The 27,906-nt window shown below is 38.2% G+C and overlaps 1 protein-coding gene across 8 annotated transcripts in view; it reads right to left on the bottom strand.

Annotated features, from left to right (window-relative positions):
- ATP11B (ATPase phospholipid transporting 11B (putative)) overlaps window positions 1-27,572 on the bottom strand; it is a 64,737-nt gene extending 37,165 nt beyond the window's left edge. For 7 of the 8 annotated variants that reach the window (XM_062603114.1, XM_062603113.1, XM_062603112.1 and 4 more), the window contains exons 1-9: window positions 27,316-27,572; window positions 11,719-11,835; window positions 10,797-10,886; window positions 8,481-8,561; window positions 4,398-4,505; window positions 4,095-4,223; window positions 3,845-3,948; window positions 2,326-2,373; window positions 343-407 (exon numbers count right to left, since the gene is read on the bottom strand). In XM_062603114.1, coding sequence (XP_062459098.1) covers window positions 343-407; window positions 2,326-2,373; window positions 3,845-3,948; window positions 4,095-4,223; window positions 4,398-4,505; window positions 8,481-8,561; window positions 10,797-10,886; window positions 11,719-11,835; window positions 27,316-27,342 — 769 coding nt within the window. In that variant the 5' untranslated portion in view covers window positions 27,343-27,572. The remainder of the gene's footprint in view (window positions 1-342; window positions 408-2,325; window positions 2,374-3,844; window positions 3,949-4,094; window positions 4,224-4,397; window positions 4,506-8,480; window positions 8,562-10,796; window positions 10,887-11,718; window positions 11,836-27,315) is intronic. The other variant, XM_062603111.1, reaches the window with a different exon arrangement.
- Window positions 27,573-27,906: the final 334 nt, after the last annotated feature.

The raw sequence follows: 27,906 nt of genomic DNA, 5'->3' as shown, positions 1-27,906 counted from the left end.
AAAATGCTGTTCGTTATTATGACTGTACTGCTCTTCAATTTGTATTTTATGGAAATCAGAATGGTAAGTCTCAGGAGAAAGTGTTGAAAAATGGGTAACAGTAAAAACAGTCATTTACACATTGTAGTTAAGTTATTCCTTTATCAAACCACATCAAGTATTTTCACAGAGCAAAGCCGGAACTTTATATCCCTAGAGATTCTTCAGCATACTATCATTACTTTCATCTATAATCATATCCCTTCAGATAACAGCAAGATTATGGCATTTTTTTCAGTGCAAGTAGAATTAAACCATGTTTTAAGAAGAGAATACTCTTTAAATATTTAGATGTCTACAAACCAAATATTTCTTTAGTGTTTTTTAATCTTGCTCCACGAAGTAAGAGACTTTCAGGCCCAAGAGGTCTAAAAAGAAATAGAAATATCAGCACTTAAAAAATTAGTTCTTCTACATTATGCGAAATCCAGTTTCCTATGCAAATTTGCCCTATATCCTCTATGAATTTCCACTGCAACAACTATACTCTCACACTCATTTAGGTCCATCTTCAATGCTCTTACCCCTTTTACCATATCTCACCCACATATCTCCACAGTGCTCTTTCTTTCCTTTCACACCTCCTTTGGTCAGTGCCATCCTCTCCCACCACTGTTCAGTATCCCATAATTAGTGTTTGAGCTGAATATAACAAATAGCTGGGTTAGAGATACCTGCAAGTTACTTGAGAAGCCAGTAGAATAAAAAAAAAAAAAGTCAAGCTCACAGTGCAGGAGTGCTGGTTTAGGTTTGGTTTATTTATCTATCTTACTTCTACCCCTCTGTCAAACTGAAATGATCTAACAAGTTATTCATACCAGAGAAACAACTGGATGGACACTAAATGACCACAACAGTGCTGCTTTCGAATACAAGAGTAAAATTTCTTAAACATGGGGGGGAGGGAATCTGTCACAACATAATTTTATCATAATTTACATTCATTCCATTTGCCAAGTTAGCTGTAAACAATCATGCGAAAATAAAGGTCCAGGTAGAATCAAGGCTCATATTAGGTTAGAGCGATCTGTTCTACTCCAGTGGCTGTATCACCTTTAGAAACTGTTTGAAATAATAAAAAAAAAAAAATTCACTACTTTTGCCAGGGTTTCAAATAAAAGCAGAAATTGAACTGCAGTGGCCAGGGTGATATACTGGGTATAAGCAAAAGAATTCAAGTTCATATACCAAGTGCTACAGCATACAAGCCCTTGGGTTGTCTTACTTTTCCATTAGCTGTACCACAAGCAGTCCATGATTATCTTAACAAAGCACTTTTATTTGAATTTTCTTTGAAACCATAACCCAGAATTACTAAAAATAACCCAAACCCACACTTCACCCCCCACAGTTAAATATTTAACTTAAGCATTACCACAAATGTGACAGTTACCACTACAAATACAATACATGAATTCTGCACACAGATTATGATAGGCTATTTAAATCACTGGTATTTAGGTGAATATTTTAGGGAAGACTCAAACTTTAACTGAGAATTTGAACTAAAAGGGACTAAATGTGTATTTCTGGATTCAAGTATTTTTGAGTTTGTAAAGCCAGTCTGAAAAACCCAATATACAAACCAATTAATTAACTTGAATGCTAAATACTCCTGAAAGTCTGGTCATTTCCTCCAAGTGATTTCCGTGTCTTCATTTTAAACCATGACTTTCCTTACTCCTGTTCTTCCTGTTTTCTCTCCTGTTCTATTGTGATGGTGAGAAGTGAATGAACAGCTGTGTAGATACTTGGCTGCTAGCTGGAGCCAACCCACCACAATTAGCAATGTTTGAGGAAGTCCATAAATCGATCTGTAAGTGGCTTCACATCTTTTTTTGTATTTTATATTTTCACGTGTTTAGGTGTACGCAACTTGCTATGACTGACAGGAAAAGGTTGTGAAGATATGATTAAATCCACACAGTTATGTGTTGACTATTACCGATGTAAGGACTTAACTGTACAGTCCAGTATGGTAGTGTGAAACATATACTATTTGTAGTAGAGGCTTTCTTAAAACACATTTCAGGAATTTAGTCAAAATAAATTTTTAGGAATGTCAACTGCTCAGTGACTCTGATAAGCAACAGTTTTGCACAAAATGTAGTAATGAACTTTCCTTAACTAATTTTTTTTCATCTCCATTTAAGTATGCAGCTACAATTGATACTTACAGTAAAAATACTCCTCCTTTCATATATTCAACAGTAACTCTTTCTTATGATGGTCATTTTAAATCAACTCCATCAGTTCTAAACATTAATCTTACAAAATTTTAATTACCTTACAATTTCTTCAGTTTGTTGACTTATAGTTATTCTTCCAACAAACCTATGAAAGATGGCCATGCGTTAGAAATACCTACACAAAGACTCAAAAAAATATAAAAACCGCCTCTGTTACAAAAAAGTCATTAGTGGTTCACAAGTACAAAACAATCAACTTTTATTAACAATCAAACTAAACCAATATGGCAACACTGGCAGTAATTTTGCAAAAGGTATTTAACAACAGAAACATTTATCCTTCAAAAGAACAGTCATCTGAGAAGCCGATTAGGTTTCATTCATAAAGCCACAAAAGATTATATTTCTTTACTAAAACACATTGTGACTTCTTCATGTTTCAATAACAAATAATCATAGAATCACAGAATAGTTAGGGTTGGAAAGTACCTTAAGATCATCGAATTCCAACCCCCACGCTATAGGCAGGGACACCTCACACTAGACCATGTCACCCAAGCTCTGTCCAACCTGGCCTTGAACACTGCCAGGGATGGAGCATTCACAACATCCTTGGGCAACCCATTCTAGCACCTCACCACCCTCACAGTAAAGAGCTTTCTCCTTATAGCTAACCTGAACTTCCTCAACAAATACAAGTCAGCATATTAGCCATCAGAAATAGTAATTTTTCATTTAACAAAGCTAACCTACTTGCTTTTAAAATCTGACACTTGAACATTTAGCATGACCCCAGCTTCTATAGTAACTGTACTTTGAAGTTCTTACAAATTGAACCCGGCAAATATTTGAACACCTGTTCAAATTAAGTATCCTGGCTTTTAAAAATTTAATACTTCTCACAGATCTGAAAGCTTCCTTAAGAACTGCTGCTGTGGTACACTTGGATCTTGAAAACTGCTACTTGACTGCTACCATTTTCCATTACACAATTCAGGAGAAATTTCGATGGGAATGTAACTTCTTTACCTATAACACTCTTACTGAGTCTAGGTCATTGCTTGCTGATGTTAAAAGCCGAAATGTAGCACAGTCAGATACCACTGTTTTTAATCTAAAGTTTTGCTGCTGAAAAATTGAGTTAAAATCTGCTCTTAACCATAAGCAAAATAAATGTGACAAACACATATCCTTAGAATTAACATAAGCTTACAAGAATTTGCTACAGTTTGGCTGAATTCTATTAAGAAAAATATACTGCTAGACAAGAACGTTATACAACTCTTTCTCTAACCTGCTCAGATTCATACGCCATTTAATTTTTTTAAGACCTAGAAACAAGTTTACTGGTTAGAACAGAAATGTACCTAAGTGTCATGATTAAAACACAAAAGGTAAATATTATCCCATGATTTTGATTTACTATTGAAATCCTCAAATTTGACTTCTCAGTTGCAATTTTCACTAAGTACATATGTATAAACATGCTAATTATTAAAATCTAAAATTTAAGCAGATTTATGAAGCTACTTTAATCCCAGCAAGACACATAACATTCCTACTGTTAAACACCTTGTTTTGATTTGATTTCAGAATATTTACTAATAAGGTGATACCTGTATAGATCCGCTTCTGGCTGCTGACATTCTATAACAGCTACAAGTTTGTCCAGGTTGGCAACAGACTGTAACACTGCTGTTTCTGGGACTGCAACATGTGTCTGTAAAACAGTGTCCATTAAATTAAATATAAAGGACTATGGGGCTGGAGGGGGTGGTGTGTGTGAGGGGGCAGTTATTTCAACAGTCTGAAATAAAAATGGCATAGCAAATTAACTACATTCTATTTCATATAGGTAACTCAGACCTTAAGATTGGTCTCTCCATCCAAACTTGCAGTAGTAACATGGCATGAACCGTCCCCTCGATCAGATGACAGAAGCACCAGATCAACAGGAAAAGTCTCATCTTTGGCTACTCTGACAATGTCCCCCACCTAATAAAGTGAACACAAAAGAGAAGGGTTTTAATACAAATAGAGTTTTAAAAGAGAAGTCATTTCAGCATTGTTATTGAATCATGATGAAACAGGCCACAATGACTAGTAATGGAAGAAGAACATTAGCTATGCAACAGAAACACCATTTTCAATTTGTCCTTAGGCACATACCCGAATGTTTTTAGATCTAGTTTTCACAAGGCCACCACTTCGAACAACATAAACTGGAGCACCGTTCACTTCATTGTCTGCTTTGTGCCGTAGCCAGTCTTCATAACCCTGTGGAAAACACAAACAAATTTACTTTTTAAACAACAAACCTATAAAGAATAACAAGTATCTTCTAAGCAAATGTTCTTCAAAGTACTTCCTGTACAGCCTGAATACAGTTACTTATTTCTGTTGAGCTTCTATTACAGCAGGTACTCAAGAATACGGCAAACCTCTTAATTTTCACTCACTTTACACAAGTAAAGGCAAATAAAGTAGCAAAAGTAGTGAAAAAACTTAACAGTCCCATGTTCTGTCAAAACAAATAGGCAGTAACATTTTCTGTAGATGAGATGAACAGGCATTAATTCAATCTTTTATCTGTATAGATTAATATAATACAAAACTGGCAACAGTGACTTTTAAGGGGGTTTTTGTGGTGTTTTTGATTTTTTTTAAGAGAAATAACAGACTGAAATTATTTCCTCACATCATACCATATAACGCTATAGTTACTGCCACAGCCTATGCATCAAATTTTAAGATTTCTTAATTTTGTACAACATGATGTACAGCAAGAGACAATGACTGAAAAGGTTTTAGTTCTTTGACTCCTAATGCAACAGTTCTCAGCAAGTGAGTTTTTTAGTGGATAAGTTAAGCAGTTTTCCTTTACCCAATAGCTGGCATGTCTTTAAACACCCTTTCCCCCACTCACACACATGCAAATATTTATGAGTGAATCCAGGAATACTATTCCTCTCCAATTTTCCTAAACAATACATTGCTTATTTAATCTAGTAGCCTGATTATCAGTCACAATCTCAGTACTGTTTAGAAAGCCCCATGAGGAAGCACAAGAAGTGGATCAGCCTATGCAGGAAGTTCAACTACTTTTACGTCCTGTCAAGACTCCTGCAACATGTTTGCAGTTATAAAGACATTTTCCAAAATGCTTTTCTGCAGGTATAAAAACACGTGAAAGAGTTAAAACCACTTCCTTGGGAGTGTGCGTAATTCAAATTAATCCTAAAATGTTACAAACTCTATGTACAAACATAGAGTACTAATGCAGATGGAGTTTATAGAATTCTGCAGTTGACTGGAATTTGTAAGAAAGTTATATGATGAATTTAGCATGTTAAAAGTTTTACATTTCTACCTTTGTAAGTTTTTAAGCTTTATAAGCCAACTGCTTGAAAATAAATAATTAAGTGTGTAGGAATAGCAGTCACAGAGAGATACTGGGAAGTCAGAATCCTCAAACCCCTAACTAACACTCTTTCAAGAATCTTTCCTGATCAATATGAAAAAGCAAGAGTCATTACCTACAGCTCCTTGTTAAAGGTGACTGACAGAACAAAACAAGGATTTAACTAACATCCAGTAACCTTGGGGCATTTGTCTCATAAACCTGAACAGCTGCACAACATGGGCATTTGGCAAAGAACTGAAATTAATCTTCTTTAGAAAGTACAGATTCCAGCGTTTTCTCCATATGACCCCTATCGTCTTAAACACAAGTGTGACACCTCACACCAGGGAATTCTTAACTTTCTGCGGTCAGTTTCAATCTCCCCAAAGTTTACCTACTGCAGCATTTTTGAGAGTTTTATCCTCACTTGCAAATACTGCAAAAAACACTGTGAAAAAGAAATATTCAATAGGCGTACAGGGAATGCTGCTTAATTGCATGAACAGAAACAAAAGATTTAAAACCCTCAATTATGTTATATTCTTAACTCCTACTTGAATAACTGCTTCAATGTACTTAGAGAAAAACAAAACAAAAAACCAAACAGGCCTGCATATTATATTAGCAGGTTTTTCATTCTCAGTTAGGTCTGTATTTAATCAAAACTTGCAGTTTACCTGACACCTGTGTAAACATCTATGCCCAATCAGCTTATTTGCTAAACACCTATGACCCTATTGAAATGGACTAAGTTTTCAAAAGTTCCTTAGGAAATACCTTTATTTTGTTCAAATTTGTTTTGTGGTTTTATTTTCAACTTTCATTTTTGTTTTATTTATTTTCTAATTTTGGACTCCTCTGAGGACAGGCATCGTCACAAGTGTAAGGAGGAAAGTGCTCTGCCTAACAAGATCGACAAAATGACACAGCATGAATTGCATCACTTTGCAGTCTTGAACGTCCTTCTGACCAAGGTGCAATTACACTGCTAAGAAGAGAAAGTTCTATCACCTTGGCTGAGATTAAAGTAAAGTTGAGCTTTGCTAGAGGTGCCACATTAACTGGCCTTCTGGAAACAGGAGAGTTTTTATATCCACTACTAAGCTGCTCAAACCTGCATACAGTTAACGCTTCTATTTTTTCCCCTTCATCTTTTAAGATACCAAAAGGTTATAGTTTAACATTTATATTGCTGAAACTTTATACAGAACCAGTGCACCGCAGCTTTCAGAAGGAGTTTCTATCCCTAAAATCTGTTTCCTATTCCACTTCTGGTTTGAGGAATTGGGAGCTGGTTTTGAGACCATACTGGATATTTTCCCTTCTGCATTCCAACAGCAGATTTATCTTTCTTCATTTTCTCAGGACAGCCTGTCGGAAATAGCACAGTGAAGTGTCTTTCCAAGATAACAGCTTGTGAATACTGTTTGCCTACTTTGTAGCAGGTAGGATAAAGGTTAGAGTCCATTACACCACTTTAGGTGGTTCCAATAATCCTTGCAGAGATATTAAGACAGTCAGAAGAACCTGTGATGCTTAGCAAGTCATGAATGATTTGAAACTCCTAGAAGGAATGTCAGAATCTGCTCTTTACAATCAACGGTAAGATACTTAAACTTCCCAACACAAGTCCACTTACACAAGTCCAACTTTTTTCTAGAAAAAAAACCCCAAACCCTTGTAACTAAGATGCACAATATTTCAGTTCACAAAGCTTTAACAGATATTTTCTACTGCCTACTTATTGCCACAGCTTTTGAACATGCGATTTGGGGGGGTGATGATGCAACTGAATAGGATTAGGGCACTCTATACATACAAACTGCACAGAAACAAGAGGAAACGTTAATTCAATTATTACTCCAGGATTAAGATTCCCTCTGCCCCAAACACCATTCTATCCACCTGAAAGCTAAGAGTTATTTTACCTTGCCCTATTTCAGGTTGGCTTTGGGTCTTACTGGCACAAAACAAATTGAAATTCCAGCTGTAGGTCTGTAACGGTCTCCTGCTTACTTTTCAGTTGCTATGACTGCATCTTTTCCCCAGACAGCGTTGTCAAACCCTTGGAAAGGGATAATTCCTGAAAATTACCTCCCTGCAGAAGAACTTATAGTTTTATCCACATCACCTCTTTATTTATGTGCTTGTTTCTTTCTCTTCTTCCTCTAAGGGTTTAAAGAAAACAGAAGATTTTTCTTTTTCTTTTCTTTTTTTTTTTTTTTTAACATTCTCTTTCCAGGGCACCTAGGTCTTTAACAGGATATAGTACGGTGCTTGAATAAGATTCCTATAGACAATTACTGTTATTTCAAGTGCTACAAAGCACTCCAAAATGTTTTATGTAATCAAAGAAAAAGAAAACAAAACCAGAAGCTTTCTAAACTGGACTTTTACCTGGTAGAGGATTACAGTTAATATATATTTTATATGATGAAACATACTCCTTGGGGCAAAATTTGCCTTTTAACTACTGACAAACATGGGTTTGCTTAATCTACCCAAGCTCTCAGTGTGTGAGGATTGGTTTTAATATGTAGCGAGGTGTGCCAAAAGAATAAGTGAGGAGCTTTCAGAAAAGGTCTTATAACAGGTGACATGTAATGCTTAGACAAAAATGCTGTCTGACAGTCATTCACTGTCCATTTAAGGGTACCATAGTGAGTCACTGAGTGCTTGACAACTAACCAAAATGCTCAAGTTCAAGCATCTAACAAGAAACATTAAATATAAAATCCTTTGTAAAAATGACACTTTATTTATTTTTAGTATCTAAACAATACGTTGGTCAAACTTTAAGTAATTTTACCTTAGAAAGTCTTTGTGCTACAAGGTATTTTTCCCTTTACCTGTTTTATGGCTGTCACAGTTATGACAAAGAATAATGGCAATCCACTGGTAATAGGACTGGTAGGGGTATCTATCATGAGCTAGAAGAGAGGAAAATATAAAAATTAGACCCAGTTTTATTTTTATAATTGTAATTTTTTCAAACTCCTCATTATGATTATTTTTACTGCACTTTCTGCAGTATTTCTGGAGCAAAATTAGTTCCTGACGATGTTAATAATGATGCAAACAAAGGTTTTAAGGCAGAGAACAGTCAGTCACATTTGTAGCACATGTGCCAATTTTAAGAGTCTTTAGCATGTTTTCATCCTACAAAGATGAATTCAAAATTATATTACAAAGGAAGGAAACCTAGATTTTGTGAAGCTGTTTCAATACTCCATACAATCTACTGCTTAAGAGCAATGTAGAGTGTAACAACATCCACTTCAGAAATGAAAATAGTTAAAAATAGTAACTTACAACAGCTTAGATACTAGAAAACACTTTCTTAGACTGCTCCTGTCTGGTTCCACCAAGTTAACATGCAGTTTTTCAATTTGTGCTATTACTGCTGGCATGCCAAAAATGCAGTGTGTACACTAAAATTCTGTATGTGGGGGGGGGATGTTAGTGGTTTGCCTCTGCTGCAGATATAAACCAACATGATCAAGTGCTGTAAAGAAAATATACACAATAACAATTCAAAACCACAGACATCAATTTGATCCACTTTACCTGAGACTTGTGGCATTGCTTTGAGAACCATTAAGGAAGAAAAAAAAAATGGTCATACATGAAGTTTACTCTGTTAAGAGCCAAGAACCTCAGAGAGAATACAGATTATGCCATCTTAGCACACATGAATGAGCTTGTTTTTTTCTTCACTGAAACTGTTTACAGAACACAGCAAAAAAAAAATCAGATCTAGCCTGCAATATTGTCTGTTCTTCAACTGTAGCATTGCAATTTCAGCTTGGCAACATGTTGTCCAAGAAAATCCATGCCAACAGCATCTGATTTTTTTGCTGGATAGGGTTCCCATGCCATTTTTGCCATCTACACTCTCCTCCTTTCTCTTTCTCTCTCATTCTCATATATGAAAATGGAGCAAGTTTTGTGCTAGTGGAATTCTCATGGCAGCCTGCTCCTTTTGCCTCTTTCACCAGAACACCATGGCCATTTGTCTGCTACACAGATGGACACACATCCATCACACAACTGGTGTGGAGCCTCACAGGACCAAAATGCAGTCTGTCACCATGTTTCTGGCATGCATCAGTGTGGTAAATAACATGAACTGAATTGTGCTGCATGTTTAAATCATATAATGAAAACCTGCCTCAGGTCTGTCATCCACAGTGAAATACAGTGGTAATGACACTGCATCCTGGTCACATGAGATTCATATGACAGAGAAGATACCATGGTGATTATCTTTTAAAGGTACGTTTGCCTCAAAAAAAGAAAAGAATATTAGATGCTAATGAACTTCCAAACAGGATTTCAATAAAACCAGAATTCCACCTTAACAAATGAACAAAAATGACTGCAGCTTTTCTCCCATTTAATTTCCAAGAACACAGACATATACACATTTCCCACACAAATGAGGGCACTCACTTGAGTCAAAAACTAGAAAAGGATTACACTCTGAGTAGTTCTGCCTTTAGATCTGAATTTTTCATGGACATCATTTAGATATTACTAAAGTCTAACTGTTTGAAGAGAATAGGACTCAAAAATCAACTAAAGTGGTAAATTTGTACTGAAAAGAAATAAAAGCCTTAAAAATGCAACACTGTCCATGGTTACTTTAAGTAACATTTATGTTTCATCTCCAGCAAACCCCCATCTTCCTCAAGTTGTAATATTAAACAGCACGAAACATTGTAACAGGAATGACGAAGTTAATATTTTTAACTAGGAGGATGGAATGGACAACACATTCTGTTCAACGAAGCTAGAACTGTATGATTTTAGTAACTCCCAACACAGGAATTTTCAGCCTATTATAAAGTTAATTCTTTCTCAACGTGAAAGAGCAAGGGACACAGGATTAAAAATTGCAGACAGTTGAGTCCCTGTGCTGGCATGCAATGGACTTAGAAGCTGCACGCTTAAATACATTAGCATTCATGAAGATAAAACCTAAAGACAGTACATAAATTTGGACATAATTCTTTTTAAATTATATTATTTTCCAAGGGAAACTGCAAACATGCTGGTTTTTTAAGAGATAGAATACATAAGTAGAGATGTTAAATCCACAGAACAAAAATCAACAGCAGAATTTACAACACAAATTGCAATTTCCTGAGTATTATTTAACTTACCTGAACCAAAAATATAATCAGAAAATAAAAGTTAGCTACTCTTCTGAACTGCTCAAATAAGTTTTTTGGAACAAAATTCCACACCGTATACTGAAGGGGAAAAAGAGAGAGAAGAACAGTTATGACATACTGAACAATCTTTCAGTGAAATTCAGCTAAATCTTTTCATTTTCCATATCCCCTCCCTCAAACCATCTGGTCCTGCTCTACTCTCACAGAAAACTACTGTACCCTTTGGGTTCTGGGTAGGTTGTTCTGTTTTGTTTTGGTTGGTTGGTTGTTTTTTTGTTTGAAATACAGGTAGCAGGGAAGCAGGGGTAGCAACTGGGTTGCCTTTACAGTCAAAGTTTTAAATATTTTCCTACCAACTAGGATAGGAGCAGCTGGACTTATTTGTCTGCTTGCATCCTGGGTAGCAGAGAATAAATTAATTGTTGTATCTGTAACTTTGTTCTACGCCACAGTGACAACACTCATCCCCACCATCAGTTCTATTGATTTCAATCCAAAGTCACACTAGGAGGGAATCTGCAATTGCAGTCCATTGCTGATTTATTTTATGCAGACTACTAGCTTACATTTTGGCAATTTTATAAATTTTCACAACCAGCTTCATCTTTCCTTTTAAAAGTGGTTCTGTGCATCACATCCAGACACCGGTAACAATGGTTTAAAACCTACTTTTTTTCCAAAATTCTGACCAACATGCTTAATTGTTCTGTACTTAGTCAAAGTCTGAGGAAATAGGCACGAGAGCAGGAGAAAAACTACACAGGAAACAACCTAGCTTTTTCCTCAAAAAAGGTTAGGTTCTTTCATTTTTAATATTGTTGATGCATCATGAGACATAATACACACATGCACATTCACTACACAACTTCTTAAGTACAAGTGGCTTACCCACACCAAACTTATCCCTTACCTTGGATGATACAATTCTGTTGTCCACAAACTTCTGAGGAACATAATGGCCATGCTGGGGAAAACGATTAGCTATATAAATAGTTCTTGTATCGCTTTGATGCGGTGGGTCAAAACCCTAGAACACAAAATTAAAAAAAAAAACAAAAACCTGTTTTATTAACTGTAGTTTTGTAAAATTATCTTTCTCCTGAAAAATGACATCCAGATATCAAGCAGCAGTTTTAGAATAATGGTTTTTGAATAGGAAACAAACTTAATGTGTAAATTAACGTCTTCACAGCCATGCTCCTGATAACCCTAATGAAACAGATTATGATAAAAATAAAAGATTAAGAAAAAAGTCATACTAGTATGCTGCGACAACTGGATTTTGAAGATTCTCACCAGCTTAAAATAAAAAATGCATTTGCATGTGCCTAGACAACAGTATTTTCCCAAACAAGTTCTATCTCCAAGAACTAATATTTTGTCTAATCTCAAATGTGATTTCCTAACATCACCACCAGCAGATACATTTAAAAAAAAAAAAGCCAAAACAACAAAAAAAAAACACCACCAAAAAAAACCCCTAACAACAACAACAAAAAAACCCTCAGAAATACTGATCAAGTTTCCTGCCAAAACAGAAGATGCCCTGTTTCAGGTCTACTAGTTAGTATTTTCATCAACTGTCCCTGTGGGGGAAAGGGGCACACAGGTGTTAAATCTGCAGATGACACCACCTCAGGACTGCAAGAACTCCAAACGAAAAGAAAAATTTGAAAATCACCTTGACCAACCACACACAGAGAAGACTGAATGCTGCAGCAGTTAGATATAATGACTGCATCTACAAAAAGAGAGTAGAAGCCTGTATAAACAGTTATGAAGAGGACACTCAAAAGACTACAGCTGATCACAGGCTTAATGTGAGTCAGTAATGTCATCCCATTAGGAAAAAGGTCTTTGGTACTAAGGAGGCTGGAGGAGGAGTGGGAGCCACAACTGAAGCACTGTGAACCAACGGGACAGTATCCAGAGGAGTGGACCATGAGCCACAGGAGAGTCTAAACACATGACATATAATGCAAGGCTGAACAATCTAAAAAGCCAAATGCAATCAAATTGGAATCATTTAGCCTAGAGAAGAGGAAACTTGTGATATACTAGCACATCTTCTGATATATGGAAGAGTGTTCTACTGAGAAAAGGGGTAATCTGAAGGAAGAAGAACTAGGCTTAAGTTGCAGCTAGGAAAACTTACGTTTGGATATTGAAAGAACAGGAAAAAAAAATCCTTCCTTAGAGAAACAGATAATTAAAAACCAAAATAAGTCACGTGGGAAGGCTGCAATGTCTCTGTAACACAAGGGCTTATATCTAGGTCATTCAAGTCTATCTTTAATTGAGCCTTTCCTGGGGCTACATGACTCACCAGAACTCTCCCTAGCTCTAATGTACTGACCTGGAGAAGCAGGTAATGGCAAAATACAATAAGCAAGACAGTAAACCAGTAATAATTCAGGCCAAAAAAAAACACTAAAATAAAAAACAAAAAACAAAAAACAACTTTAAGATATGTAACAAGCTAGTGGAATTAAGTTGTTTGATAAGGAATCAATGATTGTCCAGAAAGCAGTGAATTTCAGTGTGAACATCACACATTCCTAATCTTAGAACCAACTCTGTATTGTATACAGTTTCCTTGTTCTTTGATGCCAATTGAAAGGACATTACCAATTTCATTGTTAGAGGTGAGGAAATTACCTTTGCAGTTGTGTTGCTCCACTTGTGAAACCAGGCTCAGACCCTGATGTGTGTCAAATAAAAACTGACACTTTACAGAACTCCAACAGAAGATATTTCTGTACCAGTTAACTACAGAGGATGATGAACAGCGAGCACAATGAGCTACATAAAAAATGGTTGGTTTAACCAACCAAGAATTTCCTTTAATTCATGACTATCTCTAACACAGGTTATTAAGTATGGTCACATTCAGGATGGTGTCATTTTAAAGTAAATGACTAATTTTAAAATCCTCTCAAATACAGGTTTTTGGTTTTTTTTTTTTAATTTGGCATCATTACTACAGAAACATTCTCCTTCAGAAAGGAAAAGATCCAGAAAAAAGAAGGGAGAAAGAAAGGAAAGGGGATTTTTCAAAGAGATTTGAAGGAGAATAAACTTTAGATGACAAGCTGTGGAAGGCTGCTCTGGTCACACGCTCCAGTGTGAAAGCTTGTTTAAAGATAAGAGTGGAGCAAGGAGACAAAAAGTAGATAGGGAAAAGGAAGGGGAAAATATACACAGATGTCAGAAACAAGAAGAAAAGAACTGCTTATGACTTCAAGAGAAGAGATACAAGCATGAAAATAAGGAGTTGTCTTTTAAAAAAGTACAGGTTAAATGCCGACACAAAATTTTAAAATTTTGGGTATTTGACAGCAGTGACACATTATTTCCAAACGAATACAGAAGATGCCACAACAAAAGTGTTTTGCATGCAAGAAATATGTGCTTAATTAATAAGACTACGTACATAGCTCTTTCTTCTCTCAGAAAATGTCTGTTACTCACAAATTGCGAGACATCCTCACTTTGGAAAGTCATATTCTACAGCCTGAAAACCCTCCACTCTAAATCAGATGCAAAGCAAGGAAAAAAACAAAACAAAGCAACCAACCAAAAAAACCCACCAACCAAACCATACAAAGCAAAGAAAGCAACAGGCAGTCATTTGTGATAAATACTAATCTCCACATCACTTGCTGAAAGTTAATAAAGTATTTCAGAGTGACTAGTGTATCACTGTATTTTTTATATACCTGAAAGTTGATGAGTTTAGTGACATTTTTATTATGAATAGTGTAGACCTCCATACAACTGAAGCCTAACTGCAGAAGAACTATCAATAGAACACCTCTGCTGAAGCACACTCAATTGATTAAAAGCAAGGAATCTATTTTCCAAATCACATCTCTGATCATATGAATTTACAGGTGCAGCTGTGCAGTTAAACCAGCTTAAAATTTCAGTCTAGACACATTTACCTCTGTTTTGCTGAAATTTATCACAGAGTAAGCACAGAAGCTGTGCAGTCAGCAGATCTATGGAGATGGCAACGCACAAGCCAGGCAGGCTGGGGACAAAAACCTCTTGATTTATCAGAGCTGTGGTTGGAAAAGGACACATCCTTAACAACCTTAGTCACTTGACTGTAATCACAGCAGGAATTAAGTCAGAGCTGGGAACAGAACCCAGATTTCCTAAGTTTCATGTCTGTAAATATGAAAGATCATTTGAAATTACCAAAAACCTGTGTCATCACATAGTCAGCTGATGAGACTGCAACCAAGCAGATCTCCCAAAGAAATTTTAATTCTGCATCTCTCCAAGGAAGATTCTGCACAGACATTGAACTTAATTGTTCAAGAACTGAAATACCGTTAACTTTTCTGTACATGAACACAGATCCTGCTCCTGACACAAAAATGAGTTATACTCCAAATTTCTGTCCAGCATATATCTATAAACAAGCCAGCAAAGATGTACAGAGAGCCCACTGTTTCCTAATTTCACTTATGGATGGCTCTTTCTCTTTCTCATGTCACTATCAAACTCAGCTGCAAAATTAGGGTAACGTGCCTTTGTCAAAAGATTTCTGCGGCTAAATAGCATGAACACAGAATCCCTAAAATAAATTCTGAGTCTTGCAAAAAGATTCAGTTGTCACCAGTATATTTCAACAAAAAATTTCCTGCAGTTATCTAATGGAGTGACTTCTACCTAAATGCATAATCATTACTTCATAACAAGTAAAGCCGAGGTTATTACAAAACTTGATATTTAAGGCTTATTAATCATGCGTATTACATGAATCAACTGTAAATAAAACAAAGAGTTTTATATTGCTGCTGAGGAAGCATTATTAGCATGAACAACAAATTAGGCAACCGGAGAAAGAAGCAAATGAGAAGAACACTATGAAAAAGAACTGTGCAAAGGATGAGACTGCCCTCCCAACACCTGCAAGTGTAAACAATAAAAAAAAAGAAAAAAAAAAAAAAAAAGAAGAAAAAATGCTTACTCAACTCATTGATGTAATATATCCCATATACTACAGACTCCTTATTTCTTTAATACCACTATTAACTTATGGCAGCATGCATGTACATATACCCTCCCCACGCATTCTTCAACACTTAAATAAGACAGAAAAAAATCCACAAAGTTTCAGCTAGGATTAGTGACATGAGACCAGTACCCAACAAATCAGTGTTTCAAGCTTTACAAGATATGCATTGATATTACAAACCATGTGACAAGCAGACTTTGTTTATGATTTGCATAAATGTAGTATTTTTAACATGATCTCCCAAATGTTTTGTATTCATCATTCATAGTTTTTAAAGGGGGGGGGAAAAGGCAAAATTACATTTGCTGAAAGAACTTCTGTTATGTGACCATTTTTCAGTGAAAGGCATTTGAAAGAAGGAAGCCTCAATTACGTCCTCTTCCTCCTTTCAAAAACAACACTGCTAAAGAAAGTAGCAGTTTCCCCAAAGGCATGGAATACTTTTCCCTGTGTTAGATAAGATGATCTAGTCACACTCCATACCCATTTTCAGAAGTCTGTGTAAGTTTGTACTCTTTCAGTCATGTAACTGGGCAGTAGTCAAACTGAATTTGTCATATCTAAGGTTAGCATGAAGGAAGAAACAGCCTCTCACAGCAATTTTAAACACTGCTCTAACAATTAAAGCAGCGAATCAGCTGACGCATCCTGAGGTTTACACAGTGCCATGCAATTTGCTCCTCTTCTTTGAAACATCACTGCATTAAATAGATAAAACAGTACAAAAAGCCAAACGCTATTCATGCAACTTCCTCTTCCAGCTTACTGTATCTACAGGCAGTTTTAAATACCAGACAACAAATTATATTGTAACCTCCTAAAAGACTCATGACCAAACTACATTATTTTGTGAAAACAAGCACTCAAGGAAACAAGGCCTAAGAAATCATGAAGCAATAATCCTTCCTTTTACAAAGGTAAAAATATGCTTAGTATTGTAATTAGAACAGTCATACTGGTGCTTGGAACAAAATCCTAGATACATACAGCTCAAGTTGTTCTGATTTTACCTTCTTTTGTTAAAATGCCAACAAAAAATAACTTGGGAAAATCCCTATTAAAAAAAAACAAACAAACAAAACAACATCTATCCTCTATTTATCTGCATAAATAACAAGCAAGCTAAATTGGCCTCATCCACTGCTACCATACTTCCCTGTGCCAGTTTCTCTACTCAGGTGCCTGATCCCAAACATACTGGTCTTGTAACATCAATAAAATCAGAAAGCAAAAGCAAGCTGAGCAGGCAAGTTAGGCTTTCTAACATAACACTCTCAAAAATGGTTATGACATATCCAGTTTCTCTTAGTAGTTAAGAATTTTAAGAGATTTAGGTACATTGCTTAATTTTAAAATAGTCCACCTTTGCATTAATTAAGGAACTATCTTTCTTATCCTCCTCTACAAACCAAATCACAGTATTTACAAAGCATAATCCATTTTGGACTTCATATGATAAAACAAACCTATTCTTTTGTGGCTGTCTTCAACAGAATTCCAAGCTTTGCACTTTTGCCACAGGATTATTAGAACTCTTACCCTCTTGCATTCAATGTATTTGATCAACTAAATGCCCATAATACATTCCTTCCTCGTTTGTTGCTTTATTTCAGGATGCTCCCATTCATACTCAGACACACAGACTTTGAAAATTAACAATAATGAACAGATCCTGTGATACTTTTTCTCAGATGCTTTTTGACATAAAACAGACTTTACAATAAATGTGTCTTCAACTCAATTAAGCAAACAATTTAATTAACATTCAGATTTTAGAGAAGCTAGCCTCAAAGTAAGGGCTAGTGTCTCCCAAACTACTTTGCAAGGCCATTCAGTGCTCTCTAATTTTTTTCCTAAAACAGATTTAAAAAAGCATTATGATGAAGTACAAGCAGCCTAAGAGAACTTGAAGTTTGACTGTATCTGCGTCTAAAACACTTGGTCTTTTGCCATGACTCCCAAAGTAGCCCACTGCTCTAAAGAAGGGAGAATGAAGATGCCTTTGAAGTTCAAACCACACAGTTTTAATTTCAGAACTAACAATTATCCTCTGTGGGCTCCAGCAATTAGTTATCCTTATGTACATCATCTCCCTCTCAGACACATACAAACCGAGAATACGCAAGATTTTCAAAGCTGAAGGGTGACTTCAGACACCCATGAGAAGGTAACTATAAAGAATTGTATTTTATAAAATAAGAATTGAGATCTCAAAAATCAATAGCCACTTTAAAGAAAGCTGCTCAAAACATATGAGGTACTTGAGCATGGAATATGCTACAATTCTGCAATAATCAATCACACAGAAATAGCAGTTACTAAACAAAATTACACTAAGAAATACAGAACCAATACAGTAAATGAAACATTCAACACACATATCGCATACCTTGAAAAACACTATGTCAAAAATACAACCCCTAACTGTATCCTTTCTGCATAGTCCCTGGATTCATTTAAGTTATTTTATAGCAGAAATATTTTTCTTTGATTTTCAGTATTAAATACGGCATTCAAATCTGTGACAGGTTATGAACTTTCATTTAAAATTAGAAAGCAATTTCAACTTTGTAGCTAGCAATTTCACCATATACATGTCAAGTCCATGATAGGACAAATTCAGAGGAATCATACATTTCTTCATGTGCTTGCATACAGTGTGCTATTACCTTAAAACAAAATGCTCTTTACCTGCTGCTTTGAGTCATTTATAAAACTATTTTCCGCAAGCATGAAGGACTCCTGTTTTGGGCTACTTGCGTGACCATTATCCCATCAGAATATTGGAACCCACCACATTTATATTGGTTCCAGCAGGCTATAGCTACTTATGCTAGTTCACATTTACCTTCAGTATGAAAAAAAAAAACAATAAACAAACAACACTTCTCAAAAAATTCTTCCCCAGAGCACCCCTAGAGAATAAATCTTAAGGCTTTTTCAAAATGTGTGCCAAAAGCATACTGACAGTTGCCCTGACTTTTGGTGCTCAACAAATTTCACAGGAAGATAATTTAGTTAGTTATAGCAAGAACTGTCTAGCTCTTCCTTTTAATATGCTTTGATAAAGCATGTTCTGTAAAAATAACATTGCAGTTTTTAGTCTAATCCACTCAAATATCACTTTATGGTTTAATTCCACTACAAATATGATTTATGAACTAAGTATCAGTTTAATGTCCTGTTTTGAGACATGTCTACAAACTAGTTTATCCTCAAAGCTTGCTAAATCTTAAGCTTCCTTTCTATTTTGTTGCAATCTAACAATCTGCAAAAAAATTAGCAGAGCCACCCATAAAACCAGACCAAAAAGGGGCAAAAGGGAGAGGAAACAGGTAACAAAATGTAACAACGTATATTTTTAGGTATAAACCATATAAGACTTCTTTCCCTGGCAAAATATTTCAAGATGAAAACAGCTTGCCTTTGTCTCCATCATTATCTCTCCTTCCCATTTACAGGAAACCTCTCCATTCCCATGCTTATTTTACTCAAAGTAAACAAGAAAAAATTCCATTTAAATCACAGCATGTGGAAAGTCAAGGAATTGCAGAGGTTTGTTTTTTAAATCATGGTGTAGCTGTCAGTCCTACTGTATCTCTTTTCTGCCACAGTCTGTACTGTTGCTATGTGATTTTTTTCAACAGCAGCTGAAAAGAGGCTTATATTAAAAAAAAAAAGCCTAGCTGCAAATGTCACCTGTGTTTTGATGGAAAATACAACCTTGTGTTTACAGAGGCACTCTGTCAGATCTATTTTGCTGCAGCTCTTATTTGCTCTCTTACAAACAGATTTTGTGCTAGAAATTCAAGGAGTTTTTCCAGAGGTGCACTGTAGATACCTTTTTCAGGTGAAATAGTTACAAAACCAGTTATAACTACCGAGGACACAAGAAGACAAAAAAGAAAACCAGATGACATCACTAGTGAAAGGCAAAAGTCATAACGTTTTTAATGAAATTTAAACACAAAATTTTTTCTCTTGTAACTACTATCTCTCCACCCCAGAAGAAAGCAAACAAGTTTTAATGAAATTAACCAGCCCATCCAAACAAGAAAAACAATTCCAATGATATCCAAAACACATGTTGAATGTTATTAAATTCAGCACGTTTGTACTTGCCCTAGATTACTTTTACCTCCTAATGAGAGTTCACAGGCAACCTCTTAGTAATAAACAGAAGCTTCTACCCTGACCATCTACCTACCAACCAGAACACTAAAAGCTTTTGCTCTTTGTCAAGAAAGTAGTATTTTTCTCAGTCACATAAAACACAAATAGCAGCTATTAAGAGAGCAGGACACTGTCATTGCAGGAATATCATACAGTCAATTAAATGGTCATATTATTGCATGACAAGTGGAAATCCGGCACAATAAAAATCTGCTGCTGCAAAAAATCATGGCCAGAAAAAAAAAAAAAAAAAGAAGAAAAGAACAGGACAAGATACAGGTCAAGCATCCGAGTCCCACAGCAAGACAGCTGATCTTCCCATCTTTAAAATGGTCTTTAAAAGAAACAGTGTCATGACTGATTTGATTAGGTTTTGGTAGGCAATTTATAAATTTACAATTTAATTTTTATGAGACGTTAAGATTTTAAAATTTAGACAGGACAGAATGGATGTCTCTATTTGGAACAGACAGCTGGCTGAAGACAGGGCCAGGTTCTGCATGCTTTGGAACACACTGTGCTACAAATATATTACCCTTCAGCAGTCGCAGAATATAAAAAGAAAATAAGGTTAGAAGACCCAAACACAATAGAAGGACCAGTCCAGCAGATCACAGAGTATCTCTAACAAAAAAAAATAGGGCCACACTTTCTCCTGTATGAAGTTACAGGAGAGGAGTCATTAACCCCCAGGTTCTCAAATTACTCTAACCAAAGTAGCTTCATTTGTTCTAACACACATCTCACTAATCCTTCTGGGACAATACAGAATGTATTAGCTGGGTAGTCTGAACTAGAGGACCTTTTCTGAGCAAATAAGCATGTATTTATCCAGTATACAGTAACAAACACTCACCTAATTTTAGCCAAAAAGGGGAATAGACTTCAATGACACCTAAGAAAGAAGGGGAAGTTGTACTCCAGAAAAGCAATGTGATTTCAAGACTAGGATTCTCTGTCTGGATTAGTTCAAAGTACCTACAGCATTCAAAGAAAACAGAGAATACTTTGGGAGGGGTGTTGGAGAGAAAGTAGTAACTGCATTGGCTCAACTCTACGAAATGATTAAGTGAAAATAAAACATGTCCATGCAAATGATGAGATCAAACACTGTCCACCTTGTTCAGAACACCAATCACTACAAGCTATCACAGAACAACATCTGCCCTCTCAGAACACCTTAAGAGACACCAACACCTGAAAGGAAAGGGAAAAACATCCCAAACATACAGTCCCCTAGTGCTAATCTATTTGAGGACATTTCCTTTATTAGCAGAAGAAACTTCTATTAGAATGAAAAATTAACAAGAACACTATTACAAATATTGGTAGAATGAGATGATCTTCAAAGGTCCCTTCCAACCCTAACAATGCTGTGATTACTGCCTTTGGGGCTAGAGGTGCATGGGGTGTGACAGGGACAACCAACGCAAAGCTGCTGAAAACGTTCCCTGTGGTCACCTCTCAATGCAGGCTGCATACAACTTCTGGACTAGATGAACCCTTGATGTTCCTCACAGTCTAAACCTTCCTATAACCATTATATAAAATAGGCTAGTAACTAGGGCAACCTGTTGCAGTGCCTCACCACCCTTACAGTAAAGAACTTCGTCCTTATACCCAATCTAAACTTCCCCTGTTTACTTTTTAACCTGTTACCCCTTGTCCTAGCACTACAGTCCCTAATGAAGAGTCCCTCTCCAGCATCCTTATAGGCCCCCTTCAGATACTGGAAGGCTGCTATGAGGTGTCCCCACAGCCTTCTCTTCTCCAGGATGAACAACCCCAGCTTTCTCAGCCTGTCTATTAAGACGGGAGGTGCTCCAGTCCCCTGATCATCCTTGTGGCCCTCCTCTGGACTTGTTCCAACAGTTCCATGTCCTTCTTATGTTGAGGACACCAGAACTGCACACAATACTCCAAGTGAGGTCTCATGAGAGCAGAGGGGCAGGATCACCTCCTTCAGCCTTCTGGTCATGGTCCTTTTGATGCAGCCCAGGACACAGTTGGCCTTTTGGGCTGTGAGCGCACACTGCCAGCTCATGTTAAGTTTCTTGTCAGCCAACACCCCCAAGTCCTTCTCCACAGAGCTGCTCTGAATCTCTTCTCTGCCCAACCTGCGGCTGTGCCTGGGATTGCTCTGACCCAGGTGTAGGACCTTGCACTTGGCATGGTTAAACTTCATAAGGTTGGCATCTGCCCACCTCACAAGTGTGTCAAGGTCCCTCTGGATGGCATTCCTTCCCTCCAGCGTATCAACCAAACCACACAGCTTGATGTCATCGGCAAACTTGCTTAGGGCACACTCAATCCCACTGTCCATGTCAGCGACAAAGATGTTAAACAAGACTGGTCCCAACATCAATCCCTGAGGGACACCACTCATTACTGGTCTCCAGCTGGACAAGGATGTCGTGTGGGACAGCGTCGAACGCTTTGCACAAGTCTAGGTAGATGACATCAACTGCTCTACCCTGTTCATCATTTCTGTAGCCCCATCACAGAAGGTCATCAAATTGGTCAGGCAGGATTTCTCCTCAGTGAAGCCATGCTGGCTGTCACCAACCACCTTGTTGTTTTTCATGTGCCTGAGCATGCCTTCCAGGAGAATCTGCTGCAAGATTTTGCCAGGCACAGAGGTGAGACTGACTGCTCTGTAATTCCCCGGGACATCCATTTTTTCCTTCTTGAAAATGGGGGTTATATTTCCCTTTTTCCAGTTGTCGGGAACTTCACCTGACTGCCATGATTTTTCAAATATGATGGACAGTGGCTTAGCAACTTCATTCGCCAGCTCCTTCAGGACCCGCAGGTGGATTTCATTCAGGTCCTATGGACTTGTGTATGTTCAAGTTTTTAAGATGGTCTCGAACCAGATCCTCTCCTACAGTGGGCCCAAGGTCTTCATTCTCACAGTCCCTGCATCTACCTTCCAAGACTTGGGTGGTGCGGTCAGAGCCTTTGCCAGTGAAGTCATTCAGAACCTCAGCCTTCTCCAAATCCTGTGTAGCCAGTTCTCCCGATAGCTTCTGGAGGGGGCCTACATTGTCTCTAGTCTGTTTTTTATTCGCTATGTACCTATAGAATCCCTTCCTGTTATCCTTAACATCCCTAGCCAAGTTTAATTCTAACTGGGTCTCAGGAATTAATCTGACTCCCAGTTAAACAGCAAAGCTGCAAGCACCTGAACACCTTGCTCTGCACAGAGTAAAAGTTGCTGTCAGCGCACAAGAGCACTTGGATTCTTAAATTTTAGGAAGAAGATACTCTGCCAAATATAGCTCAAGAGAAGCAGGATTATGCTATCATTTAAAAAAAAAAAAAAAAGAGAGACTAGACAGCTCTTAGGTTTTGTACATCATTGTACATCACTGAACTGTTAGGTAACAGATCAAAGTGCTCAAACTCTACATAATAGCAACTAGAATGGAAATCCAGAGACCCTTCTTCACTTGACAGGACTAATAGTTCAAAATTATGCAGCTAAGTTCATACATACAAAGGTGTTCAATCACAATTTTGGGAGACCTCCTTGCCAAACAACTGAAGTTGTCAGTACTTTCTTTTAGTACCACTGCAACAACTCCTAACACTCCATGTACACCATCAAGACATTAGCACAGTCCAAACAGTGTCATAAATCTATTAAACTAAAAGTGGTACAGAAAGTCACTGAGCATTACAAACACCACTCTGTACTCTTGTTTTGTGTTGGCACTGCACACACTTGACCAGGAGGGCCGCAACAGCACTCTGCTGTACACAGAGCTATGTAGTCTAACCCATCATATCTGCAAATGCAAATAAAATGTACCATACTATTCCTGAATATTAATTATGCCTCCTATCAACAGTTATTTACCTGGTTGCTTTTTTCAAGCAGAGCTGGCTGTGCCTGTGGTGCTATGCAACCCTCAGCAAATCCACATGCCTACTGATCCCTGAGATCTCAAGGTAACAGAGCTGGAACTGGAAAGCAGGCATCTTTCCTGCTTAAAGCTTCTCTCTGAAATACATCAGGGCATTTTACTAAAAACAATGACTCATTAAAAAAAAAGGAGAGACAAAAGGAGTTACAACTAAAACTTGATAAAACTATCTCATGATAGTGAGATAAAACTATAAAACTTTATCATATATCTCATTTATATCTCATATAATAAGATACAAAACATAAAACTATATCACGATGATGATATAACTAAAACTTCAGTATTTCCAACTATTAACTAATGATATATTAACATCATAGTTGCACACTGTTAATGACTTGCTATGCAGCTTACTTTGCATGGGGCAGCATTAGACGAAAGAAAACTGATAAACTGTTTGTGTAGGGTGGTGCTAATTGTTTCTGAGCAAACAAAGCAGACTGAAGGCCAAGATACCAAACCAAAGTGACAATTTTTAAGTCCCACGTACGCATTGAAGACTTAGCACTATCACCAATTTCTGTTATATCACGGAAAAGACAAATAATACCTCAGTTAGAAAACCATTCTGGGCCTGTAAGACCATGATAAAGACAAAGTACTACATTTTCAGCATGTCTCCTGTTCTTAAAAAGAACTGAACTGAAATAATTTGATTTCCCTACCAGGTCCTCTCATTACTTACTTCTAAGACCACCCAATTCATTTTCCCTGCCCCTTTAACAACTCTTGAGAATGCAAGCTCTCAAGACCATATGACTGCATTAATTGGTATATAAAACACTGTCCTCTTAGACAAACAAGAAATTGCAAAACATCTGTGGGTTTCATACAGAGAGTACTTAATAATTACCTAAAAGCACCTTAAGCAAAGTACCAGTCTGTCCCCCCTTTCCCCAAGAACTAGTTTCCAACATTTCTGCACATCAACATTTTTCTTTTGTACTAGTAGTACAAAAACATCCCACTTAAATCAGTCCTACATATTTGCCTAATTCCAACCCTCCTGTATGGATAAGCACACTGTTTTCAAAGCCTGTTGCAACATCAAGCTCAAGTACAAACACACACTCTAAAGGCATCCAACCCCACATTATTGTCTTCTATCAGAAATAAATCAGACTCAGATTTTGCCACCCTTTGATTCACATATTGCTGCCACCCCACTCTCCCTAAATTTTTCTCAGCATCTTTTCCCAGGTTTTTGGCCCTTTGACATTCTTTCAGAAACTTAACATCATGGACATATGAAGAAGCAAACTTATGGTGGGATCTACGTTTAAAAAACTGTTACACAAAGGATGAGTTGTCTGAGTGTCCCTAGAAGACACATGCAGTGTGATACCTGTCTTAAGCCATTTTTCATCTTTATGAGCTGTGAAACTACTAATCCATTAACATCAGTGAGGTTTATAGAAAGCACAAAATATGTAGAATTGCAGTATTTTTTCCTTAATTCCATATTTAAATGTCTGTTCAAGCATCTTGACTATTTATTATTCCATTCTTCTACTACAATAATCCTTGCCTATCAAAATTAGTGCAAGTTTTCAACAGTTATTTTGCCATCAAACAGTTTCCTTTAAAAGAACAAAACCCACTTAGTGCTAGGTTTATTGCACATCTTGTTACAGTAAGCTTTTATTTTCTATTAATGGCAAACAGATTTCTGAAAAACTGGTCAGTGTACTTATAGGGAGAGAAGCAATCGTGTTTGATACGTGAATTCCTACCACTAATATAGTCCTAATCTAGATTCTGCAGAAGACAACTTAATGCTGCTTTAAAAACCACACACACAAACCTCAAGCCACCTTCAAGGGATAAAAATGATAGCTACACTACAGCAAACATGCTTTATTCTCAAAAAGATATGCATGACAAACAACAGAAGAGTGCAGCCAGAGCTTGAACAGAGCAATTAATTCCCAGATCAGTAATTCTTGGTGTCAAACCAAACTAGTGAGGACTGTCAAGCTGGCATTGAGACTATCAACGCAAGCTCTGTACTTCAGACACACATCTGGGAAAATCTACAGGCCATAGGAAAGGAGGTAGGAGAAGAAAAGCTTATACTTTTTTGTAGAAAGTGATGTAACAAATAAAACAAATCATTAGTAAGACAGAAGCTTAAACCATTAAAATATAAAAATCTTTAACTAATGGAAGCTCTTGTACCAACCTGGACAACATCTGTGATGCAAGGTAACTCCAATGAATGGGAAAAGTAAGTTTGCAAATACATCACTTAGAAGGAATTTTTCCATTTCAGAAAAGGCAAGATAAATAATTCTGAAGGGGCAGGAAGTGTGCCACCACTTCAAATCACAACAGCCAAACTTACTATAGTTCTGTGCTACAGTGGCACAGACACTGCAGTCACGGACGGCTTACTTCCCTTGCACGTCGTAACACAAGAACTACAAGCAGCGCCTTTTTAACAGGCGACAGACACTCCTAACTGCAGCCTTTTTCAACTGGTTTCCTCCGCGACAAGCATTTCACAGATGTTTTTATTCAATTTCTCGTCACTTTCAAAGCCCTAACACACACATAGAGACTACATCTGTAAAGCTCTCAGGTACAGGGAAATACATGAGACGGACGCGTAGCGGGTGAGAAAGCCTTAAGAGATTTCGCAACGTGAAGGAGGAAGAGAGGCCAGCAAATCTAAGTGTCCGTCCACAGAAAGAGGCACCGTCATTCCTCCGTGAAAAAAAAAGTTGGGGAGCCCTTCCCAACGGAGGCCAGAGGTAAGGGAATGCCCTTTTCTCTGTATCAACATGGTTTCAAGGGGAAAAAAAAAAAAACAAAACAAAAAACCAAACAACAAAAAACAACGAACCAAAACCCGAAACACCAGCACAAAGACAAACCCAAAACACCCCGAACATTCCAATAAAAAGGAAACTTAAAAAAACACTGGAGCATGTTCCCCAGAGAAGCTGTGGCCGCTCCATCCCCGGCAGTGCTCAAAGCCAGGTTGGACGGGGCTTGGAGCAATCTGATCTAGTGGGAGATGCTCCTGCCCGTAGCAAAGGGGCTGGAAACACATAGTCTTTAATGTCCTTTCGAACCGAACCCACTCCATGATCCCATGACCCAGATGAAAACTGCAGGCCTCTCCAGCCTCTGCACCTCCCCGCTCCCGGCGAGAGAAGCCCTCTCCTCCCTCGCACACTCCGACCCTGTGGCCCCTCAATCCGCCCACCCGCCCGTAACCCCGCTTTCTCCAGGGATCCCATCGGCGGCAGCGGCCCGGGCAGAGACGTCAGAACGTGGCCACCCTGGAGGGCCGGACCGAGGAGAATGAGCACCCAGCCGTGTCCCGGCGCCGGGCCCTCCCCACCTCGCGGCGGCGGGAAGCACCTACCAGCTGCTGGCGGACCCACCGCAACATCCCCAGAGGCACAGGTCGCGGCCCCCGCGGCGGGGCTCCCTTGGCAATGCCGCGCCCTCCGCTGTCGCCACCGCCGCCTCAGGCCAGCCGCCAACCGCGGCTCCTCCCCATGGCGCAGGGGCCCGACGCCGATTAGGAGCAGCACAGCCCCCCCGGTGCCCCCAGGCGCCGCGACTGCGAGCACCCCACCGCCGCCGCCATCACAGGGCTGCCGCGGACACCCCGCGGCCGGCGGCGCTCCGGCCCGCCCCCAGGAAGTGACGTGTAACGGCGAGGGGAGGCAGGAAGAGGTGTTGGGAGCGGAGGGGTCGGGGTGAGGGCCTGTAGGTGGGGGTGAGGGCAGTGATCCGCCGGAGCTGGGTGGGTGGGTCGCGGGTCCCCCTTTCTTCGTTGTCCCGAGGTGCTGCTTCTGCCCAGTAACCTGAGTCTAGGTAGCCCCTACAGAGGCTTGGGCAGGGTTGGCCAGAAAAGGTGCCAGCCTCCATACCTGAGCCTCAGCCGCAGCCTGTAAATGGGGGCCTCTGCGGCCCTTGGGACTCCCGTTTTTTACTGAAGTGAAGCGAC

The sequence above is a fragment of the Pezoporus occidentalis genome, unplaced genomic scaffold (genome assembly GCF_034315485.1).
Source record: "Pezoporus occidentalis ecotype Australia unplaced genomic scaffold, CSIRO_AGI_Poc_V1 ctg8, whole genome shotgun sequence".
Lineage (NCBI taxonomy): Eukaryota > Metazoa > Chordata > Aves > Psittaciformes > Psittacidae > Pezoporus > Pezoporus occidentalis.
The sequence above is the reverse complement of the archived record's forward strand: the minus strand, read 5'-3'. Positions and strand labels throughout refer to the sequence as shown.